The 20,672-nt window shown below is 46.1% G+C and overlaps 1 protein-coding gene across 11 annotated transcripts in view; it reads right to left on the reverse strand.

Annotated features, from left to right (window-relative positions):
• The window catches only part of tnrc18 (trinucleotide repeat containing 18), a 194,729-nt gene extending 174,308 nt beyond the window's left edge, over nt 1-20,421 (reverse strand). For 6 of the 11 annotated variants that reach the window (XM_038819344.1, XM_038819339.1, XM_038819343.1 and 3 more), the window contains exons 1-2: nt 12,863-13,209; nt 10,976-11,305 (exon numbers count right to left, since the gene is read on the reverse strand). In XM_038819344.1, the coding sequence (XP_038675272.1) occupies nt 10,976-11,177 (202 nt within the window). In that variant the 5' untranslated portion in view covers nt 11,178-11,305; nt 12,863-13,209. Of the gene's footprint in view, nt 1-10,975; nt 11,306-12,010; nt 12,030-12,187; nt 12,629-12,862; nt 13,215-20,246 lie in introns of those variants that run through there. The other 5 variants (XM_038819334.1, XM_038819336.1, XM_038819333.1 and 2 more) reach the window with 5 other exon arrangements.
• Between the last annotated feature and the right edge of the window lie 251 nt (nt 20,422-20,672).

A 20,672-nucleotide genomic window follows, 5' to 3' on the forward strand; every position in this document is an offset into this window, starting at 1 on the left:
TGCAGCATAACATCAGGTCAAATGGATTTGCATCTACTGGGGCAAATTCTAAGCTTCCTTCTGAATGTTATAAAATGTTACCATTATAAAGTAGCCAAGTGGGGAGCAGGGTTCCATTTATGACCGCCTTTCGTACCACTGCCGCTGGCAGCGTAACCCGCCTCCTGTCATACTACACATAGCTGCTGAAACAGTACACAGGAATTGAATTGAAATTAACTGGACAGCTGGATAAAGAATGTTGCTCTGACTCGGCTTGGATACAGGAACCCATGAACCTCAGTCTTTTGCAAGTGTACAGAAGTAGAATGAAGAAACATTCCAGGTTAATGGCACTTAGCCACTGTGCAACATCAGCAGCAACTCCCTCCATAAAATCCTGAAGATGGAAACGTGAAGACACGCTGTGGGTTCTTTTTTTCGGTTGATCCAGTGCACCAAATCAAAAAAACACACACCAGTGCATCTTCCATCAACTGGCACTGTGACTTGCTTCTAAATGGAAACTAAAGTCGGGAGCATGGCTAACACCAGTTTACTTGAAGTTATGATGTGAAATGTGTGTAAGAGCCAGATCGCCACTGCAACCGGCTGGGGTGGGCAGATAGTGCATCGATTCCCATTTAATCTGGCTTGGTGGTTAGGATATGAATTTATACTGCTGGTGTAGACCCACCCCGCAGCCCCACTTCCCATCCAATAAAATACAAAACACATCCACTTAAATGGTCCACCATTTTCAAAGTGCTCAGACAGATGGCTCCCCTCTTCCCTCCCCAAAGCAATGCACCAAAGAGATAAGACAATCTGCTGACTCTCAACAAATAAAAGACTTGAGAAAAAGAAGAACCCTTAGCGCTTTTTACTTTCCAAGTTATGGATTGGCACTCATTTCAAACGGATTTATACATTATTCATTTTGTTCTCCTTTTTCTATAACTCTGGTCAAAGGAATGGGGGGGGGGGGGCGGTGGAATAGTGAACAGAGAGGCTTAAAGAAACTGTGACGAGGGATTTGAGCACAGGGGGCTGTGGACTGTAATGAAGTGACGGGGCTGTCAGACTGGAATCTGCCTTGTGTCTCTTTAAAAGCGAGCCTGCACCGAGGGGAGAGCCGCCAGCAGTCAGCCAGACTCAATCATTTGAACTGATAACACAAAAGCTCAGAGAGTGCTGCTCTGGAAGTGTGCGCACCATGGAGACTCCAGGAGAGACTTTAAAGACTTGTTTTACTCTCCCTCACCATTATTATTGTCTGTACATAAAATTATCAAATTCTACAGTGAGAATATGCTCTCAAATATACAACTGGGCTTCGTAACATCTGTACAGGTCTGTGAAGAGAATTTTTTCCATCTCTCAACATTGCTACAACAGTGTTATCCTATCACCCACTTGCTATTAATACCGCACTGCTAGTGTGAGTTTAATCTTTTTGGCATGAGTTTAACAAAAGGAGACATTTTCCATCGGCTCATGGGCAATTAAAGCAGTCAGGTAGGACAGGACTGAGAAATTGCGCCCTGGATAATGTGTGTGTGCTATCTGCTCAGTGGTTGGTTGGTCTTTTCGGAGAGATTGTGTTTCTTGGGGGTTTTCCACCTCACCCCCTCACCCCAGAAAGGTTGACTTATCCTAAAGTGATGTGGAGACATGGGGAGGGGGAGAAAACTGGGCAAATTAATCCTCAAAATCTCACCTCCCAACAAGCAAACAAACAAAATCAAAATCCACCAGATCTGGACTAATTGAAGTTAGCCTTGGTAGTTTTTGGCTGTTCTAAGACTGTTGGTGCAGTCTTGCCTCTCCCTGGTCAATGAAGACATGACAATGTGGAGACCAGGAGCACATGGCTGCCGCCTGTGCTGTTGCCTCTCCCTTATTGTAGTTCGTTAAAAAAATAATAAACATTTAACAGCTGCAACATCTTATAGCACTGTGACCAACAACCTCTCTCCCCCCCCCCCCCCCCCCCACACACACACACACAAACATACACCTGTATATTCAAAACAATATCAACACTGTTCAATCAACACTTCCAAATGGCCTTGTGCCCTTTCCCGGGCTGCTAACCCCACAGCCAATCGGCTCTTACCTAAAAGCAAACCCTTGAACACTCGGCAAATCGTCCTTTATTCAGACAACACACAAATAAAGTGGGATTCCAGAAGCGGCAGACGATGATACAACTTGTGTCCTTTCTCTGAATTGCAAAGCCTAACATCCCCATGTCACCACCCATGGCCGTTTTAAAAATACCAGGCTGCCCAGAAATGTTCACCCATGATTAAGCTCCACCTATAGAGCGATGCACCGCAGTAAGATCGCAGCCGGATGGAAGGACGATTCGCCATTTCAATAACCTTTGATGCAGGAACTCTGTCCACAAAGACGGGTGCGGGTTTTATATGGGGGGCGGGGGGATTCAGCAGAAATAAAGATGCGCACGAATGAATGTCTTAATGAAAAGGGATTGTTGCTGCAAAAGATTAAAAGGCACATCTCGAACAGACGGGATTTTTAAGATCAAGATATAAAGTGAGAATCTTGGGAAAGGACTGCACAGAGTCATTTCCAAGCGCCGAGCCTGTGAGGGGGATCACTGCTTGACATTTCAGATAATTACGTGTATTGCTTTAATTAATGTTGTGGGTGCCCAATGTAAACGGCACCATAACCACTAAAACACTGACAAACGTGTCTTTAATATACTTTACTGCCTGCAATACAGGCAGCCACTGTTAACCTACACACAGTATAGCGCTGCAAACCACGTCCCAATAAAGCACACATTTATCTTTTTTAAATCAATGGAAGGATTATTAATATCTGACGAAGCACAGCAGAGATTGACCCAGTTTGGGTTCGAAATGTCCAAAAATATAGTAATCACCCCCTCCCCATCCCTCTATCTAACACAAAAAGACTCGAGCACCACTCATACATCCAGCAATGTGGACAAGTTATAATCTTTGACGAAGAACATTGACCGGGAGAGAGCGGAGTGTGTGTTGGGGGAGGGGGGGGGGGGGGGGTCTTCACCATCGATCCCAACCTTCCCGGCGGCTTCACAGTTAAGCCCGACCAACAAAGTGACCCCTGAGAAAATACACTTTAAAAAAACAATCGCCCTTTGTGGAGACAGATGAGTGTTTGGCGCTACAAGGCTTTATACCGGTCAGAAGGGTTTCTGTATTATCTTCAATAGTGTTTAAAATAAAGAAGAATGTCAACCCCCCAATCTCAATCGGGACTCTCTTTTCCTCCCCAACTTCTCCAGCTTTATTTAAACATCTGTACACTTAACGCAACATCCACCCGTCCCACTGGAAGCAAGCTGCCTGAGCACACAGAAACTGGAGTGAACTCTATCACACCATCTCTCCTTTTACATTGCCTGCCCTCGGCCCAAGTTACCGCTGTGAGGAAGTTCACAATAATGTGAAACACAATCATGCGTTTCCATAGAAACTCCGCTTTAAATGCGGGTGAATATTTAACAAGACCTGACAGACAATCTCTCTCCCACTGGCATTTTGTGAATGCGGGTGAAGGGACCACAAGACTTGCGAATCCACATCCAGCCCGCGATGGCAATCCCGCGCCCATCAGCTCCACGCACTGTCCCTGGGGCTGTGGAAGGAGGAGATGGGCCAGAGTTCAGTCCCGAGGACTGGCTGCCCCCTTGTTTCTGCACCTGAGGCCAAGCACAAATCTCCAGCAAAACTGCATTGATATGGCGCCTTTCATACGGTTATGGCCATTTTTGTTTTAAATAATGTCATGAGGGGTCATTTAACCTGGGGTCACAGGTTGACCAAAAGCTTGCTCGAAGGGGTAGTTTTTTTTATGTTTGAAGATTATTCGTGAGAGAATTCCCCGGCTGGAACCGCGGCGTCCTGTGGCGGAGGGGGTTGACACAAATGAGATTGACAACGCCGGTCAAAACTCCCAACTCCTAGCTTCTCCCATTGCGCTGGTGGTCGCGCCAAGGTGGATGGAAACCCCCTCAGTCCAAAGAGAAATGGGGTAAATGTTTCTGAACACAGTCTATGGATAGGGGGATTTCCTGTGCGCTCCAAGACAAAGCCCCCTTGGAACTTCTGACTTGGCCGCTGCTTGTTGGACACATGAAGAGAGTGGCTTTCTCGATCAAACCCCGCGTGTTTTCCCAGAGGGTTAAAGACTTGATTTTGGGACAATGTGTCTAAATAGATACACACACATTGTAAAAGGGCAGGGCTGGGGGGGGGGGGGGGGGGGAGGGGGGATATACTTTTTCAACCCTTATGATTTCTAATCGATTATTTATCATGGAACCTTGGAAGCACAGTTGCTCGGCGGACTCGCTCGAAGTTCCAGGGCAACAGCAATTTTGGTAATGTTTCCGAACTGATGGACGAACTAAAACCTATCTGACAGTAACTCCCCACCCACTCACCACAGTGCAGCTGCTATTGACTGCTACACTGTACACTACACACTAACTTCTTACTAATAGCTTCTGAGCCACAATGTCCTTCTTCAGAAATTGCCAGCAATAATTGCCTCGATATTTTGGGGAGGGAGGTTGGAGTTAAAGCAAAACATTCTCCTATTTTTTTTGGCTAGTGGCGGCTGGATCGTTTGGGGCTCACTCTGCCAAAGACAGCATTTTGGAAAATCTACAACACATAACACAAGACTCTCACGCATGCAAGGGAATTTTTTTTTTCCTTTTGGCACTTTGATATGTCGCCCACTCACTCCTGACCCCTTCCTCCCGGGCGACACTAACATGTCAAAATGTGAAGTTAGGGGAACTCTGCTTTCACACAATCGCACGGCAGCCGGGAAAGAAGCCAATCGGTCCATCGAGTGTGTGCCCGACTCTTTGAAAGAGCTATCCCATTGAGCCTCAGTGCTCGTTCTCCATTCGCCGCAACCCCCCCCCCCCCCTTCCCCACCCCCAATGATTTATCGAATTTACTAATTGAACCAGTGTGTCCCAGATCATTCCAACTTGCATTGGTGAAGAATATTCCGTCTGCAAAAGGAGATTTTAAAAACAATGCTGGGACTGGGACTCGAAGTAAACTAAACCTTACGAATATTTTTGTCCGCTGTTCCATAATCGTTTCAAACTAAGTGCCCTTCCTCCCTCCGGTGACCCGTTTTCTATACATACACCGCATACCCCCCTCCCCGTAAATGTGAAAATACAGTTAACCTGTTATATGCAACAAAAATGATACAGTACTGGGTGACTGGGTGTTCTGAGTGGGGGGGGGGGGGGGGGGGGAGAGCAGAGAATATTGTGGAGGGTGCACTTATTCAGAATTAGCTAAACCCCCAACACTCCACTCAACACCAGGAAGCTTTTTAGAGATTACTGGGGAGGAGGAAGGGAGAGGGTTAAATTCTAAGCTGTCAAAGGATTCAGTCCAGGGTAAAAGAATGCCTTGGGAATGGGTCACATGGCGCTGGCCAGCATTGCTGGTCCGTCACCCTTCACTGAGAGACTCTGTGGTGGTAGCGAGCACTCACTAAACCAGGGGGGTGCTGTTCAAAGTTATGATTACATCTACCTATTGAATGTGTATAAACCTGGTGAGTAAAAGTCTAGACTAAACCTCAAGGGGAAGGAAGGAAAATAAATGTAAACATGGAACCTTTTTTTTAAAAAATCTTGATCTTTGTGTGTGGAGACTGACGTGGAAAGCAGGCTTTAAGACAGTTGCGAAACGGATATTGCGGCCCAGGAGATTGTGAGGGAGCGGCGGGGCTGCACTTTCGTGTCTGATCTTTGCAGATCGCTCTGGTGCCGACGCTTAAAACTGTCTTTATTTTTCTCTTTTGCTGAAGGTTCCCCCCTCTTGTCCAGGACAGGTCGCCCAGAATCTCTCCCTAGATCTTTGGGAATCGTCCTTTCGGCATTCGCAGTCCTGCCAACTCTGCACTCGCCTCCCTTTAACCCTTTGGACGCCGGACAGCTGGCTTGGCCGCATTCCCCGTGTTACGCAGAGAGAATACAGTCCACAGGGACAAGCAGGCCATTCGGCCCAGCTACTCCAAACTGGCGTTTAAGCTTAAGGCCAACCTCCTTGTTGCCCAACTCCATTCCAACCCCATCAGCATAACCAAGTATTCCTTTCTCCCTGTGCTTCCGACTCAAATAGTCCACAAATATTCATAATCTAAAGCCTGTTCGGTGGAAGCTTTAAGTTTAGGTCTCAGAAGCCAGGCGAACAACTCTGTTCCCGACAGAGGTGGGCTTAAGGAATGAATCACATATCTAACTAGCTAACTAATCTCTATCCCCCTTTCTCTATATCTATCTATTCATCGCTGGCGCTCATATCTATCCTCTGCGTTCTCTCTCTCTGTATATATGTTTATCTATATATACATGTCTCTCTCTCTCTCTCTATATATATATATATATATAAATATCTGTCTATCTCTATCTGTCTCTATGCATATATCTCTGTAAATATATAGGTCGTCTCTGTCTCTGTACATCTATCTCTATCCATTTATCTCTCTATATACACATGTCTCTTTATATATATGTATATGTCTATTTCTCTCTCTCTCTATATATATATATATATATATATATATCGGCCTCTCTCTGTACACCTCTTTCTATGTAGGTCTGTCTGCCTATCTATCTATCCATCTATCTATCCATCTATCTTTTACAGCTTCACCACTCACACAAGCTTAAACCCGCACCAAATAACTTCCATTTTTGGAAGCGGGTTAAATTGTCATTTTAAGCCATTCTGACTCATTTATCAGCCACGGCCCTGGGCGTATTAAATCCGATTTCTCGTTTAGACACTGGATCAGCCAGTGATCAGTTGAAAGCAAAAAAAAAGGCAGGACCATGTTGTCCCGATAAATCACAGACAAACCCGAGCGCAATTCGCCGCATTCAAGCCAGTCGAGGCAAGGAAATTCCGGACTAAGGTGGAGGTAATGTCATTGCCTTTGGCCCAAGCGTTGTGGCGAAGCGACGCCGTTTGGAAGAGCCTGCCCTGTTACCTCATTTGACCAGTTTAATTGTTGGACTTTGTTGATGTGAATTCCGACCTTTTGACCGTCTCCACTCACTCTGGCTGGGCTGGGCTGGAGGGGGGGGGGGGGGGGGGGGGGGCAGCCACTCTTGTCTTTGGTAGTCAATCCCGGGCTGCCATAACTTTACCTCGCTCCAGGAGATTCGCTGGGCGAACGTTACGCCACAGAAGGAGAGCGAAAGAAGCTGTAATATACTCCCCCAGATCTGGGGAGTTGTGGTGGGGCGGTAAGATGACAGCATCCTTCCAGGTCAGGGGGAACTTTCAATCCCAGCGCTGCTGAGAATTTGAACCCGTTTCAGAGGGGACACGGGCTTAATTTTTAACATGACTGGAATTCATTCGGGCGAAATCAAAGACCGAGAGCCAGTTCCTTCAAACAGCCGGTTAAAGAGCGGCATGTGGCGCAGTGGTTAGCACTGGGATGACGGCGCTGAGAACCCGGGTTCGAATCCCGGCCCTGGGTTACTGTCCGTGTGGAGTTTGCACATTCTCCCCATGTCTGCGTGGGTTTCACCCCCACAACCCAAAAGATGTGCAGGTTAGGTGGGTCGGCCACGCTAAATGACCCTTTAATTTGAAAAAATATTGGGTACTCTAAATTTATAAAAAATGCAGCCGGTTAAATGGACATGGAGATACCTCGGAGGTCTGTGTTCCCAGTTAACACTGTACTTTGCAAGGACACTGGTGGGGGGCATGGGGAGAGTGGGAGTGGAGAATATGCAGTCCCACATCAAGATTTCCAGGCCAGTGAATTCCTTGTCACTAAGCTGTGCTTTCTTGGGACTTTTCCATTAAAACAATACGATATTACTGACCATGCTACCTAATCTAACATTCAACCTTGTCAGCAAACCTCCAAATTGCCAAGCCCAGCTTAAATGGCCCACTAAAGTTGTCGACATTAAACTCTGCCCTTTACGATTCACGAAACCTGTTAAATAGACGTTCTGCTTTGCTCTATATTTAGAGTTCCCCTTTTGCTCACATCAATAAGCCTGACTCTAAGTGTTCAGTTTTTCACCTCTCACCCCTGTACCTATTTGAAGAGAATCGCTCATACCGCTGTGAGCTGGAGTTAAAGGTACAAACTCGTGCTCTTGAAAAGAGATACGATGGAGCATTCTTAATTTTCATTCGCAACCTCCCTCAGACTGCAAGTCTGCCCAAGTCTTTAATAGTAACTTAAAACCACTGTCCATCATTTAATATTTAAAAGGCCATTAAGGTAATGGAGATAAGACATATGGACAGCGAAATCTGCTATTCATAGTAATTATTAAAGTTAACATTTAAAAGTAAATCTCACTCGTGTCTGCATTTGAGAGTAGCGACTGGAACACCCCCCCCCCCCCCCCCATCCCTCCTGTGAGGCAGACACACATTGCAACAAGGGACCGAGCACTGCGTGCTAACACTTGAACCACCAACTACCGTATGCACTGAGTAACTTCTCTTAATATTTTACCAGGAGGGAAACCAGGAATCCAGGTTTCAGTCCTGCCGCTGAACACACAGAGTGGGAGTTCAAATCGTCTGCCTCCATTCTCAGGCGGTACACACTCAGTCAACCTCAGCACTCAGCTGCCCCGCAGCCAGAATGGAAGGGAATAAAGTATTTTTTTTTAAGCGGCCGTTTTAAACACGAAGCCGTCAGGGGCGCTGACAACTCGGTAAAGGAAGGTGTTTGCATTTATATAGCGCAATCCGGGATCGCATGACGTCCCCAAAAGGCGCGTTAAATCCAATGAGGCAGTGTCCTTGTTTTTTTTAAATGTTGTAATGTAAGGGAAAAGCTCAGCGTTTTTGGTTTTTAAACAACGGAATTTAAAAAGGGTTTCAGCTGTGTCTACAGGGATTAAACTGAAGGTTCAGACCCTCCACTACCCAACACACATCTCAGCTGCACCCGGGCAAATGCTGTAAATACAGCAATTTTGAAAAGCCAAACCCCATACTTTTTTTCTGCAGAATGGCGAACTGTGGCGGGGGGGGGGGGGGGAGAGGAGGTTTCGCACATTAGGAGCTGCAATCGCTAATATTCTGGCTCAAGAGATCGCGAGGCGGCCAATGAATACAATATGAGGTGGGGTGGTTTACAACTATGAAACAATGTCCTCAGAGCTTGCAGCTCGAGTTTATAAACGCAGAGTCGAAATATTGACAGTTAGCGACTTAACTGCGGACGAAAGGACTGGGTTTACAAATACCAACAATTATTCATTTGCAAGTTTGGAATCTCGAACTGCTTACAAATCATCTTGCCATTTTATACAGAGAGATAGCGATACAATAAATTAAATATCTGTGGCTGTTCACGGGTGCTTCACCATTCCCTTTCTCTCGCTCTCTCGATACAATGGGTGAATCTACATTCTGCGCAATTGTAATCAACCCTAACAGGCGTTGAATGTCAGACCATTCGCAACGCTTGTGGGTGTGTGGGGGGGGGGGGGGGAGAGAATCAGCCAGGCACAACTTCCTGGAGAGACATTAACGATTCATTTAACCAGCTGGTGGGGACCCTAAACTCCCCCACTCCAACCGGTACCTTTTATTTCGCTTTATAATGTCAAGATTTCTGTCTATTTCTGTCTTGTGTGTGTTTGGCGTTGCGCTGGTTTATTACCGTCACAAACTCTTAAATATAAAAAAATGGTGTTGATTGAGAAGCGGGATCCTGGAAAAGATCTACTCTAAACATACGAATTCCCAGTCCAGCTTCAGCCAAAACTCTGTCTCTAAAGGAATATCCTTCCCACGTAGCGCTTGAGCGCTAAGATTACCGTCTGGGTATATTTGTCATTAATGTGTACACATCAAAAAGCACAGAGGATTAAAAGGGCGCTCGTCGATTTGGGATATTTGCTCCAATTTACTAATGATACTGGTTTTAAAACTCTTCCTACTTCACTTTGGAGGGATGACTTGAATCTTGCTGCTTTGTCAGTCCAGCTGTACAATCTCTGCCTTAAACCTGGCAATGGTCACAAGTTTTCTTGTTTCTCTCGTACCGCTGTGCGTTTTTACATAAACGGATTTTTTTGGTGTGTGTGTTTTAAATGAGGAACCGTCCGTCTGGCACCGCGTTAATCTCCGAATAGAAATCAAACGCAAATGCCACTTCCTAACCACCCTGGAATCGACACCAGCTTTCGGTATGGGAAGGGGGTGCATTCAGGGAACCAGTGCTACAGACATACACTTCAAAACTGAAATCCAATGGAGAAGCTGTCTTCACCAGCTCGCTACTCTCTGCGACCCAAAATGTTAATTCACAAGTCGCATTTCAATCGGGTGTTTAGGCTGACGGGGATATGCTAAACTCGAAGGTTTTCTTTCCCCCCCCCCCCCCCCTTCCGCTGATGCAAGTAAACCTCTCGATGGAAAACTAAACAGGCACAATGCACCGAATAAAGGGCCACTTACTTCAATAGTTATCACCCATTCGAACCAACAAACATTCACACGGACCCCACATTGTGGAGAGGTGTGCTTATCATTTGAGAAAGGTGTGGGGGACAGATACAGACATCTGATTGCACTCAGTGAGACCTCGATCGTGGAGATGTGTCGCTGAATAACACTGTGAAGGACTATTTGCGTTAAAGGTTAACACATAGTAAATCGGATCATTGTATGGAAAATAAAAGTAACTTTGCAGAACTTCTCAGCCAACTTTTTGAACCCTTACAATCTCGTCTCCCCTCGATTTGTAAATATATATATATATATATATATATTACTGAGCACAAATTCTCGTGGTTTTGAAAAATCATTGGTTCGAAACAGATTTCCAACAAGCCGAAAGCGGCCCCACCTGGAAGACAGACCGGCCTTCATTCCGAATCTGCCAGAGATCACAACGGGAACGACAGTGGAAAAGGTGAAATAAAAAGTCCACTCACCCGAATGTCCGTGCACCGAAACCGGGGACGAGAGGTACTTGCCCGGGGGCAGATGAGAGGACAGCGCCGAGCTCATGTGGCCGGCCGAGGGGGCGATCCTGCCGGCCGGCGCCCCCACCCGATGCGCCTCCATGCCCAACCCGGTAAGCAGGGGAGACGGGACGTGAACAGTCCGGTGATGGCCGAAGTCTCTCCCATCCATAATCTGGGCAGTGGGAATCCTTTCAACTTGTGCTCCGCAACAAATCCCTGCTGCTTAATACCGGACGACTAGACAGTCCCAAGATTTGCAAAGATATCAGGATTTCTCCGAGGCATTCTTAACGACATCTGTGCAAAGAGGGGAGAGAAACATTACTTAAAAATACTGGGTGCAATTCTTAAAATAACATTCATTCTTCAGCGCGTACATTCACATGAACTCCTGATTCACAATAAAATGTGCCTGTTGTTAGTTGAGACGGGCTGAGTGCCCTTTGTGCTTTACATTCAAAACTCAAAACATTCCCCTCGTTATTTGTGTTCTTTTAGTAGAGATTGCAATTTCAGATGTCAGCGTTCAGTTCCCAACAGCGGCCCAAAGTCCCGTCTTTTTGTAAACAACTATTTCAGCAAACAACTCAAAGTCTGCCTCACTGAGCAGTCCGCAGAGAATCCAGGCTTTTAAAAAAAAAACCCAAAAAGGATTTCGGAAAGGATTCCGTGTGAAATGTACAGAAACCCCCTCCAACTCCCATTCGCCAGCACATCAACAGAAACAGTTTATTTTCTGTCCCTCAGATCTTTATTTTAACTTTACAGCCTGGGTAAATGCTTTAACGTGTGGGCTCACAATTGGGGGGAAAAAACAGCTGGCTGTCTGGTCGTTACCCGGGAGGGGAGGAAAGTAGCAAATTGTAAACAGGAATCCCTCTGCATATAAAACAGAAATCCTTCTAAACACACAATGCACCAAAATGTTACATATTTTTAAAGCATTTTTTAACGACTCAAACTCAACCCGTTCAAATTAAATATCCAGTTACTAATACTGACAGTGAGAGCTGAACTCTTGCTGACAATATGTTGGATCTACTCGTTTACTACAGGAACAGTCTTTTTCCCGGAGCGCTCCTTGTAAAAATAACCTCCTCCCCCCCCCCCCCCCCCCCCTTTAACCCCCTCTGGTCGTTTCACTAAAATCACCCCAATCCCCCTACCATGTCCACGTACCATGGACCGATTTGTTTCCTCGGCGCTGGCTTTGCCGTTGCGAATTTTAGCCTCTTCTGAAATCCCAAGTTCATTCACAAATGACTGCTTTCGCCCCAATATGCGATGCACCAACATGCTGCAACATGCAAGCGTCGTACACGCACAAATGCCTCAAAACTCATCGCTTCGGCTTGGGGAGGAGGGGAGGGAGGGAGACCTATCCCGAAATGTCCCTTACAGAAGAAGCAGACATTAACAAGAACATCCTCGGAGGGATTTTTTTTTTTTCGTCCCCCATGCAGAAAGCTCCGGCACATTTGCCAAGTAAATCCTTGAGGAGCATTGATTCAGTTTCCTCCTGGCTTTGGCCAGTGTATCGTGAAATGGCTTAAATCCCGATTTTAATTAAAAACAGTCATTTGATCAAAGACTACCATCGACTGCAACCCACTCCTTACTTTGGAGTAAAATGTAACTTGCTCTTTTTTTAAAAGAGAGAATCAAATGCACGTTTGATTATTTACACATTTTAACAAGTGGGATTTTTTTAAAAATCGAAGCACATTTGCAGCGAGATTCTTACTCGGCGTTACAACAGCTCCGGTCTAACTACAGCGGAGCGCAAAAAGAGCCTCTTCGACAGCGATAGTTTTAAAATATATCTACATATTTCTAGAAAGAAACAATCACAACCTCTGTTCCAGTAACGTCTAGTGTTCCAGTGACTCTTACTTCCCCAGTCCAAACTTGTGCGAATGCGCCCGGAATACTGTTCTTCACGGTTTACGCGCCTTCTCATTACTTCACATCTTTTACAAACACGGTTGACTGTGCAATAGTTTAGAGGGGGGTCGTTAGGCGCAGAACTTTACTCACGTTGGCGGACCATTCAGACTGCTAAATAGAGAGAGAGAGAAAAAATCCCCCCTCACACACACCTCCCCTTAACTTCCAGTTTTCTGTGAAAGTCCAAGTTTTAGGTGAACGCCGATTGTGGAATCGCCACACAGAAAACAAAATACCGAATCCATCCCACCCACCCCCACCTTCTCTTTTTTTCAAAAAAAACCTCTCGTTCAACTCTGGTCACTCTTCCAAACTCTTTTTTTCGCAATGAAACACACATTGTTTGGCCATCGCCTGCCTTCCCTGTCAATCAGCCCGTGTCAATAAGCGTCCGATTGGCTGCAGTGGCTGTCAGTCAAATCATGTAAACACGCCTTCCGATTGGCACGGGGCCAGCTCAGCCCCCCTCCCCTCCCTCCCTCGCGACGGCCCTGAAAAACCAATTAGAGAGTGCGGGAAGTTTCAAGGCGATCCTTTGCCCGGCATTGAACGATTACAATAGCACTCAGAATGCCACCGTTTCCAGGCTCCCCGCTCTCTCGTGAATGATCAAAATAGTAATAAGAACCTGGCGCGCGGGGAGTTTCAAGTTCCCCTCAGCACCACCTCATCCACTTTGCCTCGTCGCGGTTTGTTTCCCCCCACACTCCCTCCAAGGCAGTTTCAAGTTGCTCCAGTTGCCTAACACAAGGAAAGGAACTAAAATAGTAATGAGCTCCCCCCCTCCTCCCCAGCCAGCGCCAGGGGAACAACCGTCTGAATATCTGGAAGAGGCTCATCTGAATATCTCCCAGGCACAATCGCGCCTCGAATTAAAGAAAAGCAACTTCTGGAGGACTCATCAACGTTGTGTTTGTCTCAAATTGGTGACAGGATCGTGAAAGAAAGCGAGAGAGGGAGAGTTTGCACAGAGAGAGGTGGGGGGGAGGGATAATTAATGCGGATTGACTGATGGCAGCAGCAGAATGCAGAAGATTGTGAATGATCAATGGAGCAGTAATGACTGACAGCTTCCTTCTAACTTACGTTCCTCCCTCTTCTAATGCTAAAGAAGTTGATATATTTTTTAATGTAGAAAATCAATGCATTGCATCGGAACAGCGAGCGATTAAATGCATTGCCTGCTCCGGGGATGGTTTGTGTGTGTGTGTGTGTGTTTGTATCGAGGTATCTAAGGGCAATTGGTTACGTTTAGCACGCTGTGTGCTTATTTTTCTTTCCCCCGATTTTGTTCACAGTGTTCTCATTGTTTTAAAACACTTGGATGCGACAGTAGCTGTAATGTGATTAGGTATGTATAACATTAAATCGCCTCGGTAATAATGCGCAGTAAATGTTCGTGTTTCTTTGTGTGCTGTCGGGAGTGCGCCAATTGCCGTAAATCGACAACAAAAAAGGAATGGGGTGGGGATCAATGTTAATGTTTTAAAACTTAAGTGCGTCACAGATGCCGGTGACAGATAGAACTGTAGCCCTGTGATTTCGCCCTTTTTTTCAGTACATGGGGTAAGGGGGATAGTCGATCAGTTTGGGAGCCATGTTTGAGGAATGAAGGGCAAACTGCAGCGGCAAGGTTAGCCAGCTATATTTATTTTGCTGCACGCTTTCCATGCATGGGAGTTGCCCTTGAGTTGAAGGCTCATTTTAATATATATATTTGCAACATGCCACAGTAAACAGCACAGCCTCTGTGACTACTGGCCTTCGCTGGCGTGTTACAGTTTTGCTGGCAGACATTAACAACACGTGGCAAGGTGCTGGAGTTGAGGAAACGTGCAGCCAATGCAGCCCTCCAGCTCCCCCCCCCCCCCCCCCCCCTTGCACAATACATTCCATTTCTCCGCCATCAACATATCACAGAATAGATTTCGCTTTTATATATAGACGTTTTAATGAAGGCACCAGTACCCATCCCCCGCAGCCTTTTCAGGCAAATTCGAAGTCCTGGCTTGGCAAAAAATTTGGGATCACATGAAAATGAGGTAGGAAAGAAAGTGCTGGGAAGATAATGACTCCCTCCGCCGGGACTAGAAACGACGGGCTGTGTTCTGAGGATTTACCACCGCTGCCATGGCTCTCTCACCCCCCTCCCCCCTTTCATAAAGCTGCTCTCAGAGAGAGCAGAAAGAGAGGGAGTGAGAAATCGGATTTCAAATATTTTTCTGTGTCCCCCCCTCCCCCCCACAGGCCTCAAACAGATATTTCTGATCGCGTTTTAAGACCGAACACTCTGGTTCCTTATATTAAAAAATGCTTCAGTTTCCAGTTTTCTGCGGGTGGGGGAGGGGCTTTGTGGTTGGGCTGCCGGCCGGCTGTAGATTTTGCACCGCCAACTGTTTCTTTTGAATCAAGTATACCATTGCCGGGCTTTCGTTAACAGTTGGGTATTTGTCGTTGTGAGCTTTCTACAGCTCTCTGACAAAATGTGCATTAAAACCCCACAAGAAAGAGTTCTACGGGTTCCCCTTTTTGCTTTGAGTTTGTTATTTCATTCGGTAGGTTTTCAGAGCTAGTTAAATAGTATCACAACAGTGCAGTTCCTGACAGCCCGTGTATAGATCATTAGTTAGTTGATTGAGTTTTGAATGTATGTGGAACGCGACAAGGCTGCAAAAGGGAAAGAGGTGCTGCCGCCTTCAACCGGAGATTAAATGTTTGAAGTTGAAAACATCTATACATTTGACAAATTGAGGTGCAATTAAAAACTAAATAAAAGGGAGTTTCCCTCTTTCTTTAAAAAAAAAGTGACTTTCATACTTGACTCGAGTTCTTAACGCCAACCAGGGCAAATATAAATCAGAGGATGAAATAAATGTGGATCCAAAATCTAATATTACGGTGATATAGCCCAGCCACTTGGAAAAGCCTTGTGTAAACAGAGCAGATGACTCCTAGGATATTGCCCAAGAACTGCCGAACTCAAATCCAATTTATTGTACTAATGGAATTGTGTCATGTAACTGGAGTAGGCGATGGCTGCGAGGGAGCATTGTAGAGGACACTTGGTGGGGAGTCAATCGGTGCATTGCATAACCGAAGTCCATTTCACTGATATTGCCATTTTTCCAAAATATTCTTTTTTATTGGGGGGGGGGGCATTTTTTTTTCTTCCTTTCAAGATATTTGGTGTTAATCAAAAATAATGTCCTTCAAAAAAACGCCTTCTCGTTTCTGCTGGATTTTGCAGCAGTCTGCTTGCTGGCTTCGAAGAACAGGATTTTTTTAAAAACTGCATTCTGATTTTCTGGAGTACGGTGTCGTTTGGCTACCCAAGAAATTGTACTCCATGCTATTGAAATTCAAAATCCGAAAATCGCCCCACCCCCCCTTCTCGTCAATCTATAATCTCCATCACCAGAAATTAAACACACCCTCACTGAGTTTGCACTTTAATGGTCGTTTCTGAAACAACGCTTATGTGGCTGGGGGAATGGCCACACATTTGGATTCTGAGAATACAACATTGCCGCAATGTGCGGGAATATTAACACCGCAGAAAACGAAAAGGGATGTGGTCAAACTTTCAAAGATGAAACAATATTTCAAAGAGCGCCACTTCCTTGGTGTTCTGCTTAAGGTCTCCATGTGTCAATCAACATAGCGTTTGATAATGTCTCTGATTGTAATGCTACATGGGCCAGGCTCTCTGAGAGGAATTCTTGTGAAGGGGATTAGAATGGAGCTCGGCAGCAGGCGCACAGGCAGTGAGATGCACACCATTGGATCGCAACCTCAGCCTTCCTCAGCACCCCAAATCGCCCTTTATTTCTGCAGAATGCACGTTCAGCTTTTCTCTTTGCTCTTGGAAGTAAAAAAAACTGCGTTTGGGAATGCAAATTCCAAGTGAACTTTGCACCAAGATATGCTGCAATTGTGTTGTGTGTGAGAGAGGGGGGAGGGGTATCTGTGGACATATAATCTGTAACCTTGACATGCAGTTGATAAGAACTTCTTTGCATCGTTTAAATTTGCTAAAGTAAATAATATTTTCTCTGTGTATGTCTGCCCGCTCATTGATTCCGATCAGTTAATTTTCCCGGATATTTGCATTGCAAACAATGTTTCAGATCAGTGGGGCAGTTGTGGCGATAAATCTCACCGGGCTGACCACAGTGAATGATGTCAGGGGCGTTGCTGGTCCTTTCTGAACACATCTATTTGTCACCGTCCCAGCTTCTATACAGTCGATCTGGATGAAAATACTGACCGCGTTCTTGTATCCTTCAACATCGGACACCCTCCCCCCACCACCACCACCAACCACCCAAAAACAGAGTATTATAAATAGAATGTGCGTGTTTGGAAGCCAAGATAAATCTAGCCCTCCGCAATGTAATGTCGCTGCACATTCATCAACTAAACTGCTTGCTCTGTATTACTTGCGCTGCGTACAGCAAACCAGGCTGGCGTCTGGAACCATGTCTGTTTTACACTTTTTACAAACTGGCGCTCGATGCTGCTTCAGGCATGCAATTTCTGAGCACCTCGCCACTTGTATCAGTGCGGAGCCAAGCCGCCTATCTGCAGGCCGCACAGTAACCAGAGAGAACTGGCTGAGGGTATCTGCAGATAAGGCTGCTATTGTGCATGCCCTTTCCCATTCTACTAGATCCTTGACAAAACAGCCCGTGTTTCAGCCTTAATAAAACCAGGCAGCGCGCAGAGATAATGAAACAATGTAGCGGTCAACAAACCAGTCTGACACAATTCTTTCTGGACCTTGTTTAGACACCACCACCCCCCTCTCTGTTACTGCTAAGGGAAGAAAAACTCGCAGCAAACGTTTCTTAGCGCTCCCAGTTTCGAACCCGATAAAGACGACGAAAGTGCACTACACGAGGGTTATCCAGGGGCCCGCCACATACCAATATTCTGCAGCGGGTCTTTAAAACTGTTCCAAGAGTGAGGACTTTCTTCTGGCCGTGAACGCCTTCTCGTTGTTTTAGTGAGAGGTTTTGCAAGGGGACAGAATTACTATGGATCTCTGATAATCAGAGAGTATCATAGAACATACAGTGCAGAAAGAGGCCATTCGGCCCATCAAGTCTGCACCGACCCATTTAGCATGGCCAATCCACCTAACATGCACATCTTTGGGAGGAAACCGGAGCACCCGGAGGAAACCCACGCAGACACGGGGAGAACGTGCAGACTCCGCACAGACAGTGACCCAGCGGGGAATCGAACCTGGGATCCTGGAGCTGTGAAGTCACAGTGCTATCCACTGTGCTGCCCGATAAGATACGATTCCTCTGACAACTTGTCTTCCGTGTATCACACCGTGAATTTAAAAATATCTGAAACTCGGCAACATACATTGAAGTCACGCTCTATAGTCATAAATACACATTAAACAAAGAATCACTGTGCACCGTGTAACAACACGTTTGTTTCATGGGGAGGTGAATGCTGAATCTCCGCGCTCATCTTAACTCCAAGTGGTCTGAACTACACTAAAGGCAACATACACCTTCCCTTTAAAAAAAAACACCTGCAGGCAGGAAGGAGCGACACTGCATGCCATTTCATTCTCCAGGTTGGACTTTAAACCAAAAGGACTTTAGAATTGTGAACTGTGTTTGGAGTAAGGGGAAGTATCAGGTCTGGGAATATTCCCTTCCAGTACAAATACATACTGCAGTCTTTATAAAGACAGGTATCTCTCCAAATGCACCTCCAAGAAGATTCAGCCAAGAGAGTTATAGAAGCGACGTGCGGACACACGTCATGGAGTCATTCCACAGCCAAAATAACACCATCGTTCTGAGAACGGTTCAGCACCAAGAACCACAGTCAGTCAATTCAAACGCAACTAAAATGTGGTCTCTCGGCTTCTAATCAATCAAACTTTTGTGTTCCGGGCTGTAGCAGTGAAGTCAAATAAACAGCAAGCCAAGCAAAAATGGATGCCTGAGAGCCACTGGTGCGAATATCAGAGACTGGGACACTAGCACTATGTGATAACTTAGCCAATCCTCCAGGAGAAAATGTGCCTCGCTGATAGCTACATATGGGCCAGTTTGTGCAGCGACTTGTTTTGGCACCCAATGTAAAACAGACAATTATTTGCATAATTGCGCCTTAAATCTGGATTTCCAAAATCGTCTTTTGTGTCAAACAATAGTTGGGGGGGGGGGGGGGGGGGGGGATAAAGCTTAGCGGGGATTTTGAGAGCATGCTTTTGGAGACGAAGACTTTCATTTCCGCCATGAGATTAAAGTGGGCCCTTGCAGGCGCTGGACTCCAATCAGTAGGTAAATACGACTCAAACCTGTGCTCCTGTTAGTCATACTGGCTGCGGTAAAGTTAGCAAGCCGGCTAAATCCGTCCAACAGAGCTTACTTGAAGAGCCTGCAGAAATCTCACCTGATTTGAAAAAAGGATCCTTTTTCTTTCACTAACATTTTCCAAAGATCGCTCTGTCATTTTTACAATTGCTACACTGAGTTCATGTGAAAGTTCCTTGAACACCTCAGCACACATTCTGCCGCCAGTTCCAAATAGTATGCAGCACATTTCCCAGGGTTGCTAGTGAATTGGACAGTGTGTCCCATTTAACTCCACATTTCCCAGGGTTGCTAGTGAATTGGACTGTGAGTCCCATTTAACTCCACATTTCCCAGGGTTGTTAGTGAATTGGACTGTGTGTCCCATTTAACTCCACATTTCCCAGGGTTGCTAGTGCATTGGACTGTGTCCCATTTAACTCTGCGCATTGCAAGGACATGGTTAGCTCCCTGCTGTAAAAAGCGAGCAGTTTCTTTGCGAAACACTTCCCTCTCCTCCAACGTTTCATTCGATTTCCTCACGAGTGATTTTTAGAGGATAAGCAGGAACACAAGGATCCGGGGACCGTACAAGAATACACCGTTCCCAATACCAAAACTAAATCACAAGTTGAGGGCTACACCAGGACCCGGGGGGGGGGGGGGGGGCTGTGTCCAGCGAGAGGTGGGGTGTTGGGAAGGGGAATCTAGTTCCTCAGCAACTCACTAATACATTTAGACTAAAAAGGCCAACTGCTACAGTGCCAACGAAGAGCCAAGAATACGCTCAATGGCAGGCGCCTGGCTGTAACCCCGACACTGAACAACACTCGGAGAGTCCAGGTCCTGCTAGTAGATCATTATTCCGTTTTTCCAGCCACTCTTATTTTATCACCATCATGATGAACACGTTAAACGCGCCCCGAAACAGACTCCAATAACGGCTACTGCTCTAATATAGCTACCTAAGATGGTTGTAAGTTACCAGTGCCGGGTTCTTTATACATTACTGTCGCCTCCACATCTCTTCGACACGTTCACTTCCTCCGTCTGGGTCCTCTGTGTCAGGCTAGCGATAGAGCAGCTGACAGAAAATGAGAGCACCCCTTATCCTCGGGAGCATAAATCAGCTTGTGCTCCGAGCAATATCGCACTGGACAACAGGAAGGGAGTGCTTCACCAACAATAAAAAAAAACTGAGGTGGGAAGGGGTGGAGGAGCGCGTGTGTAAATGGGTGGGGGGGGGGGGGGGGGATCTCATGATGAACACAAGCGCCCCTGATCAAGGCGCGGAAGAGACCTGGCTAAGGGTGCATTTTGCTTCGCTCCATCATTGGAAACGCGAAGCGGCCTCTCAAATCGGAAAGCAATCTCTTTTCAAGCCCCGGCTC

The sequence above is a fragment of the Scyliorhinus canicula genome, chromosome 15, assembly GCF_902713615.1.
Source record: "Scyliorhinus canicula chromosome 15, sScyCan1.1, whole genome shotgun sequence".
In the NCBI taxonomy this organism is placed as follows: domain Eukaryota; kingdom Metazoa; phylum Chordata; class Chondrichthyes; order Carcharhiniformes; family Scyliorhinidae; genus Scyliorhinus; species Scyliorhinus canicula.